The 21621-nt window shown below is 41.4% G+C and overlaps 1 protein-coding gene across 1 annotated transcript in view; it reads left to right on the top strand.

Moving 5' to 3' along the window:
* The first annotated feature begins 1497 nt into the window (after positions 1-1497).
* pdgfc (platelet derived growth factor c) overlaps positions 1498-21621 on the top strand; it is a 403197-nt gene continuing 383073 nt past the window's right edge. The window contains exon 1 of the mRNA XM_072584280.1: positions 1498-2377. Within this exon, the coding sequence (XP_072440381.1) occupies positions 2269-2377 (109 nt within the window). The 5' untranslated portion in view covers positions 1498-2268. The remainder of the gene's footprint in view (positions 2378-21621) is intronic.

Genomic DNA, 21621 nt, shown 5'->3' on the forward strand with positions numbered 1-21621 from the left:
TTGCAGGTAGCTGACGAAGATGGTGAAAAAGGCATTTAGCACACTTGCCTTCATTGGTCAGTGCATTCAGTACAGGAGTTGGGACATCATGTTGTGGTTGCACAGGCCATTGGTTAGGTCACTTTTAGAATACTGCATTCATTTCAGGTCTAGTTTTATAAAATCATGAGGGGCAGAGATAGGGTGAATAGCCAAGGTCTTTCCCAGGGTAGGGGAGTCCAAAACTAGAGGGTATAGGTTTAAGGTCCGAGGTGAACAATTTAAAAGGGACGTGAGGAGTAACCTTTTCATGCAGAGGGTGGAACATGTATGGAACAATCTGACAGAAGAGGTGGCAGTGGTACAGTTACAACGTTTAAAAGGCACCTGGGGTACATGAATAGGAAGGGGTTTAAGGGATTTGGGCCAGATGCTGACAAATAGGACTATATTAATTTAGGATATTGGGTAGGGGCGGACCAGTTAGACAGAAAGGTCTGTTTCTGTGCTAACTTTTTGACTACGATTCCTTCCAACTACACCGAATCTACTGAATTTACAAGCCTTTTGGATTTAAATCCAAGTGGTACTAATCCAAAAGGTGTAACGCTCCCCTCCTTTTTAGACTATTATTTACCTCTTACAGCTGTAGATTTAAGTGCAATTAGTGTTTTGGAAATCAGTTTGCCGTAAAAGTTGTAAGAACCTATTTAGTAAATGAGAGCTTCTTCGAGCGAGCCCTGCAGCCAAGCGTGAGCAACATAAAACTGGCTGCACAGTGGAAACACGCCCCTTAAACTGTTCACGTGTAACGTGAACGCTATACTTCGCCTTTCGCATTTTACTTAGAACACTTCTTGTTTCATATGAAAACCATTGAGCAATTAATCATTCAGCGGCTACTTTTTGCTCTTTCCACAAATACTGAGTATGTTTTCCGTTTCTTTCTTTTAAATAATAAGCTATCTGTTTACCCATTGACCATTGCCAACCCACTTGAGCTTTTACGACGCACATAATGTTTTGCAAAAACATGTGTAGTGCTTATCATTTCTGCACTTCAAATTTGTTTGATGGGAGTTTAAAACAAGCGTCCCTGACGCGCTGGTGAAAACCAAATCCTTTGAAAAGTACGTGATAACTAAGAAACAGGGCAAAATCCGCAGAACATTGACAGATCTTTACCGGGTATACATTGCGATTAAAACCGATCGGAATTCCCTGCAGTATCGCCATTGGCATTAATATGACTCGCCTTTCAATCACGGCGAGAGCAGGCGACACTTTGAAAATTTGTTCAATCACTTCTTTGGCACTTTTTTTTTTGATGATATATATATATCTGCATATAGAGTTCCTCTGTTATCCTAAAATGGTCGGTAAACAATCCGAGAGGTTGACCTGCAAAGCGTACAAGGGGGATTAAGGCTGTTATGGGAATCTGATGTCTGAAGGGGTTTTTTTTTGCCCCTGGAGAGATTTGCAGCCAGCAATGTTACAGCACCTGTCGTGTCGCCAGTTGGCGGCTCAGGAGCCAGAGGGAGACCCCAATGAGACTGAGCAGAGTCGACGATGGCCTCGGTGCGGCTTGTAGTAGGGGCTGGTGGGAGCATTAAATGTGTTAAACTGTAACCTTTCGTTGCACACGGCAACAGGCAGCCCTTGGAAGTTTTTTTTCTGTGTGTGTTTTTAGCTGACGTCAAGGGAGAGGAAAAAAAAATCTTAGATCAGCCCCTTTTCTGTGTTTTGTTTTAAAGGAAGAAAAAGCCACTTGAAAGTACCCGGGAATAATAGAATCCAGCTGTTCGCTGGTAAACTACCTTTTAAAGTAATTTCTCCAAAACGTTTGTTCGAGCAGAAAACTTCTTGCACTGTCAGACAGTGTCAGGCGAAGAGCATCAATTTTATACATATAAGCATTTTTCTCTTTTAGAAAAAAAAACGCTGGAAAGTTTATAAAAGTTGACAGGTGTGCGTAAGTCCTTGGCTGCGCCTTTAAAACAGACCCTCGGCTCTGGCATAAGCGTCTGTCATTTTTTTCTTAACCGCCTTACATTAAGCCATTGAGTAGATAAGTGCGATCGGGGCACGTTGGAGAGAGAAGGGAGTGCTGTGGATCGGAATGTGGAAGCCACTGTGTGATTATCTGGTGGAAATGCTGGCACATCAGGGTCCCTGCCCTCCGCATCCTTCATGGTAGGAGCGGCGGCTGTGAGTTGAGTCCGTGTGAAGAAGCCCAGCGCTTGTTCGTCTGCTCTGGCCTGATAGCGTGCAACCACTCTGCCCCAAATGTCCTTGTCATTAGTATTACTGCTAATATCGGCTCTCCACTTCCGCCATCATGGATCGGAAGCCCAAATCAACAAGATCCAGCCATCAAGTAACAAGGAGCAGAACGGTAAGTGTGTGTCTTTGCTTTCTCCCGTTGATGCGGAGAGATTGGGTTTGCAATGCCTGGCGTGTTTCCTTTCCAGCTTCGCTCACTGGCCACTGAAAATCCATACCTGGAAGCAATACACACCAGCGAAAGCACTTTCAGAACTTCGGGGATCCTGGCCCTGGCAGGGATATTGTTTATTTAGCAGGATATGTGGGTTTGCCCGCTGTCAGAACACACTGTTGCTTCTGAACCCTTTCCATCTCTGAAAACCTGCAGCCTAGTTCTGATTTAATACATGACGACTGGCCGGGACGGTTCCGGCTGTGTATCCCTCATTCTGTGTTTTTTTTAAAAAAAAAACATGTTGCGATCTTAAGGAAGATCGTAAGTTTTCAATCGAGTGCTTCTGCAGTGGGGCTGATGTGTGTGTGTGTTTTTTTTTAAGCGCTGAGACACGCTGCTTGTAAAAATGCGATGACATCTGGCACCTGCAGGCAGTCAGGCGCTGATCAAAGAGCACCATTAACAAAGCTGGCCTCACAGCCCGAACAAGTTGGAAGAGCCAATGAAAGCGATCAAAAGAGCACTGACATATCGCCACCAGCCCTTACAAAGCCATAACCATCGCATCTTGAGAGTTATTGTGCACTCACACAACGACTCTATAAACTTTCGCTTTTTGCTGCACAGAGGGAACCATTTGGCCCATCGCGTTTCTTGCCTTTTGCATTCAGTGTTACTTGGACACTTCCCCCCCGTACACCCTCTCAAAGTTTTCGCCAACTTGAGCCTTTTGCTGAGTGTCACTCTCACATTGCGAAATCATTTATCCGTCTTCGATTTTATAAAGCCATGTTAAACCACCGGTATCCCTGCATTGTGACTCTAATTGGATGGAAATTATGGCAAGTATTTTGTCTGCAACCCCTAAACATAGCGTTGTGTTTTTTAAAATCGAAGGGGAGAAGGTGAAGGTGCCCAGCCTTCCGAGCAAAACAAAGCTCGGTACGTTCAAGGCTGTGATAAACTCTCTCTCAATTCCCATACATTACTACTTAATTATATAGCTTTGGGACTTGACAGTTTTAGATTACAACCTCGACTAGCTAATAAAAAAGAAGCAAAGCATGACATTCCTATGTTTTTTTTTAAAGGTGTCCATCCCCCTCAATGAGAAATGTTTAGAATAATCCAGCGCAGACTCGAAACAAAATAAAGGTTGAGATTACTTTAATGAGTACATAAATATGCCCCCGTGTAACCAGATTTATGGACATGACAGAATCTCCTACATTTTGTATAACAATTTGCAGCTGAGATCACAGGATCACATCAAAAGGATTTCATGCTTTAGAAGCCTAGCATTTGTTTGAGAAGTAAAACCGTGTAAGCATTACTTTATGTCTGAATGCGGGGAACACTGGGTATTTATGTTCAGCGTGTGGACCACGCTCAAGAATGGGGAATTTTCTCCGTGGGTATTTCAGCATTGGGTGTGGTCCAGGGAGCTGGCACTGGTCAGTGCACAACAATAGCCCACAAATGGACAGCTTCAGTTCAAAGCACTGCTGCACCACAGAATAACGCTTGACTTTTGCTGTATGGAATATCAAACTGTAATTTATAGGAACATATTGCAACAAATGTTTTTGAACATTCGGTAGTTATTAGATTTAGATGTTGATTAAGTCGGATGAGACTGCTGTTGAATTTAATGTGTTCAGACCACTCATATACTGCACTTAAAATATAAAACTCAAATGCATATGTTGGAAAGCTTAGATTCAATAATAAAATGCCAAATGGCAGAGCTAGGCCAGTCAGCATCTGTAAGAAGAAAAGATGAGACAAAAATTCTACTATCTGAAACAAACAGAAAATGCTGGAGAAACACAGCAGCTCTGATAGTATTGTATCCTTTTAAAGAAAAATAAAGTTAATGTTTTGAGTCCAGTGAGCCTTTGTCAGATACATTCTGATGGGTGTCTCCAGCACTGTCTGTCTTTGTTTCAGATTTTCATTGTCTGCAATTCTTTGTGTTTATAATTCTACAATATATATCTATGTTGTGCTTGATATACAAGAAACCAAATATATTTGAAGTTATAGTGATACTTTAATACACTTTTTTTAAAGAGAGAATTACTTGTACTTTAGTTAAAAGAAACATGGGTCTTGCCTTTACCACATAAAGCAACTTCCATAAGCTTGAGATGTAGTTTTAAGTAATTTTTTTGCTCTTGAGAAGGTGCTGGTGAGCTGCCTTCTTGAATTCAATGCAGTCCAAGTGATATAGGGCAACCCGCAATGCCCTTAGGTTGAGAATTCCAGGATTTTGACCTAGTGACAGTGAAGGAATGGTGATATATTTCCAAGTCAGGCTGGTGAGTGGAGTGGAACTTGTAGGTCGTGAAGTTCCCATATATCTGCTGCCCTTGTCTTTCTAGATGGAAGTGATCATGGGTTCAGAATGTGTTTTCAAAAGGATCTTTGATGAATTTCTGCAGTGCATCTTGTAAAGAGTACATAGTGCTGTACTGATCATTAGTGGTGATGGAGTGGATGCTTGTGGATGTGGTGCAAATCAAGTGGGCTGCTTTGTCCTGGATGGTGTCAAATTTCTTGAGAGTTGTTGGAGCTGCATCAGGCAAGTGGGGAGTATTTCACCATAATCCTAACTGTGTCTTGTAGATGATGGAGAGGCTTTGAGGATTCAGGATGTGAGTTACTCGCAGCAGTATTCCTAGCCTTTGACCCACTTGTGCCTACTGTGTTTATGTGGTGAGTCCACTTGAGTTTCTGGTCAATGCTGACCCCAAGAATGTTGATAGTGGGAGATGGTAACACCACTGAATGTTAAGAGGAGGAAGTTGGATTGCCTCTTATTAGAGACATGAATTGCTTGGCAGTTGTGTGATGCAAATGTTACTTGCTACTTCTCAGCTAAAGCCTGGATAATGTTCTGATCTTGATACATTTGAATATGGACTGCTTCATTATCTGTGAGGTTGTGAGTTATTGGTGAACCTCCCCACTTTGGATCTTATGATGGAGGGAAAGTCACTGATGAAGCAGCTGAAGATGGTTGGGCATTGGACACTTGCCTGAGGAACTCCTGCAGAGGTGTCCTGGAGCTGAGATCACTGACCTCCAACAAATAAAACCATCTTCTTCTGTGCCAGATATGATTCTATCCAACAGAGAGTTTGCCCCGATACTCATTGATTCCACTTTTGCTCGAGCTCCTTGATGCCACACTTAGTTGACTGTAGCCTTGATGTCAAGCGCAGTCACTCTCACCTCACCTCTAGTATTTAGCTCTTTTGTCCATGTTTGAACCGAGGCTGTAATGAGGTCAGGAGTTGAGTGGTGCTGACAGAACCCAAACTTGGTAACACTGAGCTGGGTATTGCTGAGCATGTGCTGTTTGATAACACTGTTGATGACACCTTCCATCACTTTTTATTAATTATTGACTGTAGACTGCACGGCGGCACGTTGGCTCAGTGGTTAGCACTGCTGCCTCAAAGTGCCAGGGACCCGGGTTTGACTCCAGCCTTGGGTGACTGTCTGTGTGGAGTTTGCACATTCTCCCCGTGTCTACGTGGGTTTCCTCTGAGTGCTCCAGTTTCGTCCCACAGCCACAAAGATGTGCAAATCAGGTGAATTGGCCATTCTAAATAGCCTGTAGTTTAGGTGCATTAGTCAGAGGGAAATGAGTCTGTGTGGACTTGTTGGGCCGAAGGGCTTGTTTCCACACTGTAGGGAATCTAATCAGACTGATGGGATGGTAATTGGCCTAGTTGGATTTGGGCAGTTTTCCTCATTGATGGATAAATACCAGTGTTGTAACTGTATTGGAAGAGCTTGGCTAGGAGAACGGCAAATTCTGGAGCACAAGCTATCAGTACTATTGCTGGAATGTTGTCACGGTCCATGGGTTTTTCAATATCCAGTGCCTTCAATCACATCATAGAATCCCTACAGCTATTTGGCCCATCGGGACCACACCAAACCTCCGAAGATCATCCCACCACCCTATCCTCTCCCTGCATTTTCCCATGGCTAAACTACCAAGTATTGGTGACATTGGGATAACTGAAGGAGGCCAATTTGATCATCCACTTGGCACTTCTGGTTGAAGATTCCAGTGAATGCTTCAGGCTTGAGTTTTGCACTGATGTATTGGACTTTTACATCATTGAGGATGGCAATATTTGTGGAGTCTCCTCCGGTGAGTTGTTTGATTGTCCACCACCATTCACAACTGAATGAGGCAAGACTCTTCTGTTTGTTGTGAGATTATTTAGCTCTGTCTATCACTTGCTGTCCATTCTGTTTGGTAGATGCACCAGGTTGCTGGTAGCAGTTGAGTGGAGGATATGCTGAGCCAAGAGGCTGCAGATTGTACTGCAGTGCCTCATGAATGCCCAGTTTTGAGTTGCTTGATCTGTTCAAAGTCTGTCCTAAAATGCTTTACAACCATTGAAGTACCTTTTTTGAAGTGTAATTCCTGTTGTAAATGTAGGAAGCACAAATATATTTTACTCCTTCACGTTTTCCTCAATCATTGTTTCTGCAACAGAACTGATTGCTATGATTTACAAAACAGCAACACAAATTTAAATAGCACATTTCATGTAGTAAAACATCACAAAGCACTTCGTAGGTATGTTTTCAGGCAAATTTAGTAGTGTGCTAGATTTAAAACAAGCAAATCGAATGTTTGGACAAACGGGTGAGTTCTCAGGTCGTGCCTTAAAGGAAAGAGGGTGTGAATAGCACCATAGAACCATAGAGAGGGGCCATTCGGTCAATTTTGTCCATTCTGACCCGAAGACACCCAGATGCCCTTTCTAATCCGATCTCCCTGCAGTCCGTAGTCTGCTGTTTACAGTTTAAGGTGCACATCCAGGCATTTTTCAAAAAGGTAAGAGGGTCTCTGCCTCCACTACCAACTCATGCAGCAACTTCCAGACACTCTCACCACCCTCTGTGTAAAAAAGGTTTTCTCTTGTCTCCTCTAACTCTTCTACCACTTGGCTAGAATTTATGACCCATGGTTCTTGAACTCTCTGCTAAGGGAAACCGGTTCCTCCAATCTATTTTATCTCTACCTCTCTCAATTTTGTACATTTCAATCATGTCACCCCTCAGCCTTCTTTGTTCCAAGGAAAATAACCCCAACCTCTTCAATATCTTCTCGTAGCTACAATTCTCCAGCCCTGGCAATATTGAAGTAAATACTCTTTGCACTCTCTCCAGGGCTATTGCGTTTTTCCTCTAATGTGGTGACCGGAACTGCACAACTTGTGGTCTCATCAATGTCTTATATAGTTCATCATTATATCCCTGAATTCTATACCTCTGCCAATGAAGGAGGCCAGTTCTATATGCCTTCTCTATAACCTTATCTAACTGTACTACTACTTATAGGGACCTGTGTACTTGCATGCCAAGATCTCTCACTTCATTTATCCCTCTCAGTATATTCTCATTTATTGTGTATTCCTTTTTACTGTTTGACCTCCCTAAATGCATTACCTCACACTTATTAGAGTTAAACTTTCCCACCCACTCCACCAAGACATCTATATCAGTCCCGAGCTTACAGCTATCATCAACACTATCCACTACATGGCCATTTTTTGTGTCTACACATTTCCCAATTGTTCCCTCCACGTTCAAGGCCAAATTGTTAATCTGTAATAGGAGAGGAGAAGAAATTGAATCCTCAAGAGGTCAGAATCTTTGGAGGCTACAGAATTAAAGAAGTGCAGGGCTGTGGAGGAATTTAACCCATGGTTGAAAGTATTATGTATCTAAGCATTGATAGATTAGTAACCCAAGACCTCAGCAAGCACACTGTTAGCACACAATCATTGATATCTTCTCCTCTCACCTCAGCAGCCCATAAGCTGCTGAAGCCCTTGACAATGCTTTAGTCATTCCAGATTTGACTATTCCAATGCTTTCTTGGCCAAACACTCATCCTTTATCCACAATTAGTCTGAGCTCATCCAAAACTTTGTATCCTTTATTCTAACATCAGCATGTCATCATTGTGTATCAGCCATGATTGAATTGCAAAGCAGACTCAATGGGCTGAATGACCTAACTTCTGCTTCTATGTCTTATGGTTTGATTGTGCTGGAAATTTTCATTATGCATTTTTCTAAACTACATTCTTACCGTACTAGATCAGTGGGCACTTTTTAGAGATGCTATGGCCATCATTTCTTTGATCAATGTGATATGATGAAATTCTCAATGGTCACTGTGATACATTTTGGCCTTTCTGCAGGACTGCATGGAGAAATCCACCTTGAAATGTCTTTTTGGGAAATGCAATGTGTTCAGTAGCCAAGTTCTAAACTTTCTAGTTTCACAGATTTGCACCATTTCTTGAAAAACTACATTATGATCATTTCAATTTAGCTCCTACTCTGCTCACAGCTTCAAAACATTCATCATAAAAGATAACAATGTCTTCCCTAACTGTGCAGTGCATCAATTTGATTTGTTCTCCTTGACTGCAGTGAGGTGTTTAATATGATTGTGCTTCCTTTTTCCTCTCCTTGCCTCTTCCTCAGCAATGTGCTGCTTCTTGGTGACATTAAAGTTACAGGTTCAGGTTTCATAGATATGCTAATAACATGTAGCTCTGTGCCTTCACCAATTAGTTTGGCCACAACTGTTTTCACCTTGAGCAATTTTTGTGCCTACACATTTCCCAGTTGTGCCCTCCATCTTGAGCAAGACATGGAAACAACAGAATCACATCCAGCTATATTTGCTGATGTTGAACTAGAGAATGTAAGACCATGGCATCTTTATTTCAAATCTCACATTTATTGATCAGCAAGATGGTACATGAGTCACACCTATATCCATCAGATCTGCTGAGATGCTTATTTGCACTAGTCATCTCTGGAGCCTTCATAATGCTCTCAACTGGCTTCCTATCTGGCTTTGATGTTGACTCCAATTTATATAAATTATATCAGACTGCATCCTTTCCCAGGTTAGATATAACAAATGTACCATCCCTTTCTTGCTCTTTAACATTGGTTTGCTGTCCTAATTTAATTCAAATTTCTTTTCTTGCTGCTCGAAACAGTACCTTTGTCTCAATCCTTGACCATTTTGCTTGTGGCCACAGTTCTGATCGCTTTCTATCTTTCCCATGGCATGCAAGATAAAGAAAGGAGCAGCAAGAGGAGACAGGAATGAAGCACGTTCCAGTGAATAATCATACTGGACTCAAAATGTTCGCTCTCTTTCTCTCTCCACAGATGCTGCCAGATCTGCTGAGTTCCTCCAGAATTCTGTGTTTGTTGTTAGCAATAATTCATTCATTCATTCTTCAACCAAAAAAAAGAGTTTCACATTTCAGAGTGCCTTGGTGAACTGTAGTGTAATGTTAATTACCATGTGTAAAATTAGGAAATCTTAAATTTGAAGCCAGAAGTCCTTTTTTTAAGAAGACAACATAAACCATTTTGCAGGCTTTTGTACAGACTGCTTTCTTGCCTGTACAAACAAATATTTTAAGCTCCTGTCATTTTTCATCAGGAACAAAGTGGCTAAATAAATACATGGGCAAAAGGAAAGCTACTTGTTCATTGGTGGTTTTCATGCTAACGTGAGTCAGAGGAGTCTGCATCTGCCTGTACACTGAAGTCATGGCACACTGTATCCTCAGTCATGATTTGGAGATGCCAGTGTTGGACTGAGGTGTACAAAGTTACAAATCACACAACACCAGGTTCTCGTCCAACAGGTTTAATTGGAAGCACGCTAGCTTTCGGATCGATGCTCCTTCATCAGGTGATCACCCGATGAAGGAGCGTCACTCCGAAAGCTAGCGTGCTTCCAATTAAACCTGTTGGACTATAACTTGGTGTTGTGTGATTTTTAACTTTGTTTCCTCAGTAAGCACCTTCTTACAGTATTGAACACTTCACTGCGTTTGCAGTATGATAATGCAGCACCTCTCTTACTGTAGAATTAATGTTTTTGTTGGTTTCTGATGAGATGAAATAATAATGCTATTGTGTCAATAGTTGTAAAATTTGTAACTCGTTATCTTTGAAAGAGGAAGCCTACCTTATGAAGAGCCATCTGTTAACACAGTAGGTGTTATCAGGGACCTTTCAATATTTCATCCCTTAAAAGGGTGGAATGAATGTCACCTCAAGTTGCTCTTATGTTTTGGATGTGAGTGTCAGTTTAGTGGTTTTGTGTGACCTTAAGACACTCCTTTTGTGTCAGTTGCTGAATGGGGAAGCCACAAACGCAATGCTTTAAAAGAAGAAAGGACTTGGATTAGTATTGTGCCTTTCACATTCACATGACATTCCAAAGTACTTCACAATTTACAAATCACTTTTAAAATCCTGCCCAATTTGTGGATGTAGAATAAGTTGATCACCAGAAACAAAATATGTTGGAAAGACAACATTTTTGACAGTTGCTCTTTATTAACAGTACGCTTACTAAATGCAAACATTCAAATTTCACTGCTCAAACATGCACGGGGAAATCCTATGGCATGAACATTAGTTTTAACGAGGAAATTGTGAAACTAAACTCCACAATCTGTTCCACTGGGGGAACTGACTGAATAAATGACCAGATCGATTCAAACAATTAAAGAATGCAGTAATATATCAGCAAGAAATAATGCATTTTCTTACACATGCCCTTGAGAATGCTGCAGACTCCAATATTTCCTTTATTTACACTTCTGAAACAATGGTGTCCTTATTATTAAGGTCTCCCCATGACAAATATATTCTGTAATTGAGAAGCCAGACAGGCTGCCTGTTTGTAAGTGGTTGCCAATGGTTCTGCAACAACTGCAGAAGGTGTATGTAGATAATCCCAAGGGATTCTACATTTGGTTTTTGCGCTTCTATCTGAGAAAACCTACAGTTTACATCAATCTCAGTACCTGGGGAAAATGAGAGTTCATAAGTCGTGTGCATCTGTTCAAAATGTGGGATATTGGTGTTCCAAATTAACTTACAATACCACTTCAATTTTATCACAAAACCAGTATTTCAAACAATATTCCCAACATTTCAAAATCTACCCTCAATTGTCTTGCACTGCCATTATGTGAGGTTATGGTGATCCTACCTGCAGTCTTTAATATAATAAGGAAAATGAAAGTAACTCAATTAATTGACTTCCTGGTGTCCAGAATTTACTTGGAGTGTAAACTTGGTTGCCATATCATAAAATGGCAGCCACCTGTCTGTGCTGTGCACCAATTTAGACACATTAATGTACCACTTGGGGGAAAGGTGATAGCACACCATCAGGACTTTATTCACAGTGGATGGGTCCGCTGCTCAAGTCAGAGCTCTGTGCTTAACTAATGGTGTTTTCCCAGCAACGGAGATTGGGCAATTGGGGCATCGACACCTTTTCTCAGTCATAGTGTCACAGAGATGTATAGAACGGAATCAGACCCTTTGGTCTAACTTGTCCATGCTGACCAGATATCCTAATTTAATCTGGTCCCATTTGCCAGCCCTTGGCCCATGTCCCTCTAAACCTTCCTATTCATATACCCATCCAGATGCCTTTTAATTACTGTAAATGTACCAGCCTCCACCACTTCCTCTGGCATACACACACCACCCTCTGCATGGAAAATGTTGTCCCTTAGAATTCCCTTTTTAAATCTTTCCCCTCTCACCTTAAGCATATGCCCTCTAGTTTTGCACTCCTCCTCCCCCACCATCCCCCCCCCCCCGAACTCAGATAAATGACGTATTTATCCTATCCACACCTCTCATTATTTTATAAACCTCTATAAGATCACCCCTCAGCCTCCAACGCTCCAGGGAAAACAGCCCCAGCCTGTTCAGCCTCTCCCTGTAGCTCAAATCCTCCAACCCTGGCAACATCCTTGTAAATCTTTTCTGAACCCTTTCAAGTTTCACAGCATCTTTCCGATAGGAGGAACACCAGAATTGCACACAATATTCCAAAAGTGACCTAACCAAAGTCCTGTACAGCTGCAAATTGACCTCCCAACTCCTATACTCAATGCTCCCACCAATAAAGGAAAGTATACTAATCTCCTTCTTCTTCATTATCCTAACTACCTGTGACTCCACTTTCAAGGAGCTATGAACCTGTACTCCAAGGTCTCTTTGTTCAGCAACATTCCACAGGACCTTACCATTAACTGTATAAGTCCTGCCCTGATTTGCCTTTTCCAAAATGCAGCACCTCCCATTTATCTAAACTAAATTCCATCTGCCCTTCCTCAGCCCATTGGCCCATCCGATCAAGATCCGATTGTAATCTGAGGTAACCACCTTCTCGGTCCACTACACCTCCAATTTTGGTGTCATCTGCAAACTTGCTAGCTATACCTCCTATGTTCGCATCCAAATCGTTTATTTAAATGACAAAAAAGCTGTGGACCCTGCACTGAACCTTGTGGCACTCCACTGGTCACAGGCCTGCATTCTGAAAAACAACCCTCCACCACCACCACCTTGAAGCCAGTTCTGTTTCCAGATAGTTAGCTCTCTCTATATTCTATGTCATCTAACCTTGCTAACCAGTCTACCTTCTCAAACCTTATCAAATGCTTTACTGAAGTCCATTTAAAGCACATTCACCACTTTGCCTTCATCAATCCCCTTCATTACTTCTTCAAAAAACTCAGTCAAGTTAGTGAGACATGATTTCCCATGCATGAAGCCATGTTGACTATCCCTAATCAGTCCTTGCCTTTCCAAATACATGTTAATCCTATCCCTCAGGATTCTCTCCAGCAACTTGCCCACCGCCGATGTCAGGCTCACTGATCTATAGTTCCCTGGCTTTTTCGTACTTCCTTTCTGAATTAGTGGCAGCACGTTAGCCAACCTCCAGTCTTCTGGTAGCTCACCTGTGACTATTGATGATCTGAATATCCTCGCAAGGGGCCCAGCAATCACTTCCCTAGCTTCCCACAGAATTCTAGGGTTCAGGTCCTGGGGATTTATCCACGTTTGTGCATTTTAAGACATCCAGCACCACCTCCTTGGTAATGTGGACATTTTTCACGATGTCACCGTCTATTTCCCCACATTCTACATCTTCCATTTCCTTCTCCACAGTAAACACTGATGCAAAATATTCGTTTAGTATCATCCCCCATATCGTGCGACTCCACACATAGGTTGCCTTGCTGATCTTTGAGGTGCCCTATTCTCTCCCTAGTTTCCCTTTTGTCCTTAATGTATTGATAAAGTCCCTTTGGATTCTCCTTATTCCAAAGCTATCTCATGTCCCCTTTTTGCCCTCCTGATCTCCCTCTTAAGTATACTCCTACTGCCTTTATACTCTAAGGATTCACTTGATCTATCCTGTCTATACCTGACACATGCTTCCTTTTTTTTCCTTGACCAAAACCTCAATTTCTCTCATCATTCACTATTCCCTACACCTGCCAGCCTCGCCTTTCACTCTAACAGGAACATATAAACTCTGGACTCTTGTTAACTCATTTCTGAAGGCTTCCCATTTTCCAGCTGTCCCTTTATCTGTGAACATCTGCACCCAATCAGGCTTTTAATATCGTCAAAATTGGCCTTCCTTCAATTTAGAACTTTAACTTTTAGATCCTGCCTATCCTTTTTCCATCACTATGTTAAAACTAATAGAATTATGGTTGCTGGCCCCAAAGTGTTCTCCCATTGACACCTCAGTCACCTGCCCTGCCTTATTTCCCAATAATAGATTGAGTTTTGCACCTTCTCCAGGAGGTACACCTACACAGTGAATCAGAAAGTTTTCTTGTACACACTTAACAAACTCCTCTCCATCTCAACCCTTAATACAATGGCAGTCCCAGCCTATTAGTGGGTGCTGGTACAATTATTCTTACAGATAGAGTCATAGAGGTGTACAGCATGGAAACAGACCCTTTGGTCCAACTCATCCAAGCTGACCAGATATCCCAACCCAATCTATTCCCACCTGCCACCACCCGGCCCATGTCCCTCCAAACCCTTCCTATTCATATACCCATCCAAATGCCTCTTAAATGTCGTAATTGTACCAGCCTCCACCACTTCCTCTGGCAGCTCATTCCACACACGTACCACCCTCTGTGTGAAAAGTTGCCCCGTGTTTCTCAATTTCCTGCTGACTATTGGGATGTCTATAATACATTCCCAATATGGTGATCATCCCTTTCTTATTTCTCAGTTCCACCAAAATAACTTTCCTGGATGTATTCCCAGGAATATCATCCCTATGTACAGTTGTAATGTTGGCCCTTATCAAAAACACCACTCTCTCCTTCTCTCTTGCAGCCCCCCCCCCCCCTCCCCTTTCTAGCCTTCCTATAGCATTTGTGTCCTGGAACATTAAGCTGCCAGATCTGTTCATCTCTGAGCCATGTTCTCAACCATAACCTTAGTTCATCTGCATTCGCTGTTCGGCCTCTTGCATTGAAATAAATACAGTTTAATTTATCTTGCTCTCTGCTTTGTTCCTGGCTGTCCTCACTGTTTGACTTTCTCCTTTCCCCAACTGTACCAGTCTCAGACTGATCTCTTCCCTCTCTATTTCCCTAGGTTAAATTCCCCCAACCTGCTCTAGCAACTCTCCCTGTCAGTATGTTAGTCCCTTTCTAATTCAGGTGCAATTCGTCCTTCCTATACAAGTCACTTCTACCCTTCTCCCCTGCAGCAGCTCCTCAGCCACTCATTCATTTGCTCTATCCTCCTATTCCTACTCTCACGAGCTTGTTGCACTGGGAATACTCCAGAGATTATTACCCTCGAGGACCTCCTTTTTAAATTCCTACCTAACTTCCTATATTCTCCCTTCAGAATCTCATCGTTTTTCCTTCCTATGTCGTTAGTTCCAATGACCTCCTGCTGGTCCTACTCCTCTTTGAGAATATTCTGCATTTTGTCCGAGATATCCTTGATCCTGGCACCAGGGAGGCAACACACCATTCTGATACCTCACTGCAGAAACGTCTGTCTGTGCCTCTGACGAGAGAGTACCCTATCACAATTGATTGCTTGAAACCTGATGTACCCCTCATTACATTAGAGCCAGTCTCAATACCAGAAACTTGGCTGTTCATGCTACATTCCCCGAGAGTCCATCACCCCCTACAATTTCCATAACATCAGACTTGTTTGAGATGGGGATAGCTACAGGAGACTCCTGCACTACCTGCTTCCCTCTCCTACCATTCCTAGAGGTAACCCATTTACCTGACTGTATCTGCGATTTTTTTTTTCCCTTGTTATTGCTGGTATCCATCACACCCCTTAGCTCTTATAAATTCCTCATTGCTCCTAATAGCTGCTTCAAACAATCTGTGCAATCTGATAAGATTTGCAACCAAGCACACTTATTGCAGATATAATCAGCAGTAACATGGCAATTCTTCCTAATCTTCCACATCTGACAGAATGTGACACATCACTCTACTAAAGGCCATCTTCGTACCTTAACTATCTACTGAAAATAGCACAGTCTTACTGCTCTTTAAAAAAAGTGCTTCAGGCTAACTTAGTATCTATGTTTTATATTTTTTAGTTTTAATCAGTTCACAAATCTCAGTCATACATATAACCAAAAGGAATCCACTCTACTCACTATTAATAAAAGACAGCAAGGTTACACTTAAAAATCTATGCACTTATCTGTTCCCGTGCTTTGAGCTCTCCCACACAGGTTCCTCCAAGGTCAGCTATGGATTTTGCTGTTTACTAATTTTTCTTAGATGCACTCTGATATCCAGGAATACTTGAACTCAAACAGTAAAGGCAGTAGCTGTGCAGATTTACTGCTGTATCAGACAGCAGTGGAGGTTTCTTTCTCTCACGGACAATTTTGTCTCTACCTTTGTTCTCTTCCTTCTATTTAAGGTGCCATTGTTTTGGTCTTTGTCCCCCCTGCAAAGTTCCAAACTAACGCAACAGCTTATAGAACAGTAATTACTGCTCCTGGAATTCTAGGAAATCAACTCCAACAGCTAAAATACCTCAAAAAAGGAGCAGCTCTTACAACCACAATATTTTCCAGTCCTCCATCTTGGATTACCCAGAATCCTTAAAGACACATTTTAGTAAGGGAGTGCTGAGATGTGCTGGCACAATAATATGGTAATCCTGCATGTTTTAAATTTTTTTTTCCAAAGCTACATAGATCTCCTAAATTTTGAATACTCCGAAGATCACCTGCTCCTTAATCTCACCATCTATATTTAAAAGCTGCTTCTGGAAGCCCCTTGTTAATGGCTGCCTCCAGAATGTTGTGATCAACATGGGGGAAGACTAACATGCAGTTGAGGCCAGTGCTAGGATATGATCAAACTAGGAAATTTCAATTCATCTGTCCCTAAAAGAATTGGCTAAAATCAAGTACTAAGAGGAAAATTGTTGGTAAGAAATTTTATCCAACTTTCCAATGGGACTGCAGAAAGACACAGAAAGGTAAGACAGTTTTTCTGATTTTTAATCTCCCACTGGGAAGGAATCCTTGTATCACAGTTCACATTGATTACTGGCAAACTTGGGCTCTGTTTTTGATTATGTTTGCAAATAAAACTTTCATCAATGTGCCAGATGCATCCTGGCAAGTAATTAAGGTAAACAGCTACAAATGTTCATGAAATGCATTACAAAACAGGAATAATTGTATGTTTTGAAAAGCTCATCTCATTTCTGCTGTGGCATTATTAAAGCGAAGGCCAAAACAGGTACGGGCACAGAAAGCTGAGACTGAGAATGTTTGGCATTTCACCCATGAATTTCCATATCAAGATCTGTTATGAATGATAAACTGGTCTAAAAATTCTCAGCTTCATTGTTTAGAACTTGTAAGTTGTAAGTCTGTGACACAGCTGAGGCCTGTTCAGAATCCAGTGCACAGCTGAAGATTTCAGTAACAATGATGCTGATGGGGTTTGAGGAGGAGAGTGAATGTGCCTATTGTACAACAAGGAAAGCAGATGGAGCATGATACACCCTCCCATCCCTCAGTGCAACATTTAAATTGTGTCAAAATTAGGAAAAAGATTGTCGAAGATCTAAATTGAAACAAGCTGGTCTGAGGCCACTTACAGAGAGCACTTATGATTGCTAAGCTAATGATGTCATAATCCCCTCATGTATTACAATTGAAAGGAAAATTTCACTCATGTCAATCCCTTTTGGTAACTGAATGATGTCATTAAGTCTTTTTATTTGAGATTGTCACATCTGGGATGTCATAATTGGCAACACAATAATGTACATCAATCAACGAGAAATTATCTTTTGTCGGTTTGTAATTTGGACGTTTTCTTGTTGGTGAAAATTAACTTGATCATTAGTATACGCTTTATAACAACTACTTAATGGCAATCCTAGAAATTAACAGACAATTCATCTTTCAATTTGTAAAAAAGATTCTACAAGGTGTATTTTATGAGCACGCAAAATGTATTTACAAGGTCCAGACTAATTATATGAATTCTTTTGTAATTTTGGTCAGTTTTTAAAATTGGTTTAAAGGTGATGTACAATTTATAGTTTATCTTGGTGAAGAAATCTTTTCCATATATGCAGGGAAAAAGATGCTAACGTCTATACTTTTGAATCAACTACTTAGCCGAATGAGAATCTCCACTTCCATCTGATGTATCATGTTGGGTGACAATGGGGCATGATACCAAGTCTAAACATTTCTCCTCCAATGCACAAAATTATTTAGAAGGAAGAGGATTCATTCTGAAATTGATAGCAGAAAACATTTTGATCGCCCTTTCAAACTGTTTAGATCCGCACAGCTCCGACTTCTGTACGCCTCACTGTGAAACTTTTTCACCCACTTGTAGTTGGCAAACAGAAGAGGCTGAATTCATTGCAAATAGCTGGGAGACATCAGACTGTCATGTGGATTTCTGAAGGACTGGCTGTTCATGATTGTTTTTGAGTGTGTTGGCATGAAAGGTGAGATCTAGCAGAATTTTTAGTTATTCTTTAAGTGCTAATTGACATTTTGGTTGCAATAAAGTCAATCAGAGGAGGAAAAAAACAACAAGAAAAAAAAACTTGACTAACTTCTGCCCTGGTATGATACTTCTGTTCTGCCTGTCCTAGGAAGTTGAACAATTGTGAAACAAATTTGCAATTATCATCCGTGCCAAACATCATGGTACTACAGGCAATCACTGCACATAAATGTCTTATTAGGAGAACATTTAAGTGCATAATGTTAATGGTAATTTTGGAGAGAGAACAGTGCAGCTGGAAATATAGTATAGTATTCTGCATCCTCAAGTATATGGATGCAATCTTTCCATTTGTGGTAGCATTAACCAGTATGTTAGTGTCAGTATAGTAGTTCTTTTGCAACTAGCTAAAAAGGTTATTTGTTTAAATCTCAGTCCAGAAATATGTAATCTACTCTGACATTGTAGTTTTATATTGAGCAGATGCCACATTTTTGGAAGTGCAATGACTTGGTTGAAACTGAGATCCTGTCTGTCTCTTCAGGTGGAAGTTAATGACTCAAAGCCAATATTTGAAGATAGGTTTACTGGTAATCTGGTCAACACTTCTACTTAAGTCAGTATTACCAAAATAGAATGTGTGATCATTTATTAATGTGATCATTTATCATGTTAGCTGTTGTGAAACCATGTGTATAAATTGAATGCCATGCTTGCCTGCAGGTTAATTATACAACTCCAGATCACATGGGCAACTGCCATGCCCCATAGTAAATGATAATCTGATTTCTTTCCATTTTGTAGAAGTGATGACTGTTCGAGACAGAACAAATCAAAGTTATGATCACAGAAGTATGTTGCTTTCAGTGTTTCTGCCAAAACTATGGCAGATGCAGTATAACATCGATAAATGTAAAGTTATGCGCTTCATTGTAAAAAAACCAAAAGGCAGAATCTTATTTAACGAGTAATGGTTTTGGAATTGTGGATGTACAAAGGAATCTGGATGTCCTTGTACATTAGTCAACAAATGTAAACAGGCAGATGCAATAATCAATTTGGAAGGTAGTGATATATTAGCCTTCGTTGACTTTAGCTCAGAAGGAGGGATGTCTTACTGCGTTATACATGCTTTGGTGAGGAGGGTATGGAGTATTGTGTGTGAAATAACTCCACAGAGGCCGGTATTCTGTTACCAAGTCACCCTTTATTTAAATGTAAGCAGTACTTCACAATGGTCCAGGTTCCTCAGGACCAGCTATCAGAGTGAACATCTAACACTTCTGTTTATTTTTCTTTTTTTTGTGTGTTTTTTTTTTACCCCCACACTACCGCCTAACTGCGATAGTGCTTATTTTTTCCCCAGCACCCATGTTGTGTGTGTGCAGGTGCGAGACACAGTGGAAAAACACATGGTGCACAAATTCAGTTTCCTGCTCATTGACTGCAGCTCTGCCTTCAATACCATTATAGCCTTCAGACTGATCTTAAAAACTCTGTGACCTTGGTTTCAGCTTCACCTTCCACAATTGGATCCTCAGCTTTCTGCCTTACAGACTGCAGTCAGTGAAGATAGGTACTGCACCTCTTCCACAATAACACTGAACACTGGAAGCCCCTAAGGATGCGTCCCAAGCCCCCATTGTATTCCCTGTACACCCAGGACTATGTTGCCAAATTCTGAATGAATGCTATCTATACATTCTCTGATGCCACCACTCATAGTGGGATGGATATCTAATAACATCGGATCAAAATACAGTAGGGAGATCGAGGGTTTAGTGGTGTGGTGCAATGGCAGTAACCTCTCTGTCAACATCAGCAAAACTGAAGAACTGATCATTGACTTTAGTAAGAAAGGAGTAGAACAAGCCCTCATCAGTAGAACTGAGATCGAGAGGATGGATGGCGTCAAGTTCCTGGGAGTGATGATAACTAACAACCTGGTCTTCCCATGTAGCCAGTCAAGAAGGCAAAATAATACCTCCTTCTTCCTTAGGCAGCTTAGGAAACTTGACAAGTCCATTAAGAGTCTCACCAGCTTCTACATTCTGTCTGGGTGATTAATGGCCTGGTATGGAACTGCTGTGCCCAGGGTCGTAGGAAACAATAGAGGGTGATGTGCACAGCCCAAGCCTTCACAGGAGCCAACCTTCCATCCATGGACTCCATTTACATGGCTCTCTGCTGCAGAAAGGCTGCCAACATTATCAAAGACCCATGCCACCCTGGTAGTGATCTCCTACAACCTCTTCCATCAGGCAAATGATACAGAAGCCTGAAAACACGCACTAGTATGTTCAGGGACAGCTTCTTCCTTATCATTATTAGACTATTGAATAGATTCTTTTGCCTCAAATAATGCTGATCTTGGTAACATTGATCTCTCTTGTAAACCCTGTGCAATGTTACCTGTATGCCTCTGTCTAAGTTTCTTGTTCAGTGCATCATTGCTTACTATGATCTGCCACTACTGCTCCTAAACAAAGCTTTTCACTGTACTTCAGTACATGTGACCATAAATAGACCAATCAAGCGATAAGAGGGAATTTTATTGAAACATAAAATTTGAACAGGGCCATTCAGACTAGATACTGAGAGGATGTTTCCCCAAACTGGGCATCTGGAACCACGGCTCTCAGTCTCAGGATGCGAGGTGGATCGTTTAAGACTGAAAAGAGTAAAGCCAGCCGGTGGTCAACCTGTGGAATTTGGTACCAGAAGGCTGTAGAAGCTGGTCCTTGGGTATATTGCTGAAAATGTGTTGCTGGAAAAGCGCAGCAGGTTGCTGCGCTTTTCCAGCAACACATTTTGAGCTCTGATCTCCAGCATCTGCAGTCCTCACTTTCTCCTTGGGTATATTGGTAAATTTTAGATATTAAAGGCATCACCGGATGTGAAGAGAAAATGAGAATGTGGCACTGAAATGGAGGATCAGCCATGATCATATTTCAGGGTGGAGGAGGCTCAAAAGGCTCATCCTGCTCCTAGTTTTCATTTTTCACATTTCAGTGGTCTCTCTGAAAGAGTTAGGTTCAGTAATATGCGACTTAGACTGCAATGCGTGCCCAACATTCAGTGTTTATTGCTTACAAAACTACGAAAAATATATAATTCTCAAACTACTGGAGCTTTCACACAGGATTAAGGTGGAGCAGGAACTTAATACAGCAGTCAAGGAAAATTTTCACCACAGAATGAAAATCCGACACAAATTCAAGCAACCTGATTTACCAGGACTCACTCATTCATGCTCGAATGAATACAATACTTTACTTTTTTTTAC

This window comes from Chiloscyllium punctatum, chromosome 14, assembly GCF_047496795.1.
Source record: "Chiloscyllium punctatum isolate Juve2018m chromosome 14, sChiPun1.3, whole genome shotgun sequence".
NCBI lineage: Eukaryota > Metazoa > Chordata > Chondrichthyes > Orectolobiformes > Hemiscylliidae > Chiloscyllium > Chiloscyllium punctatum.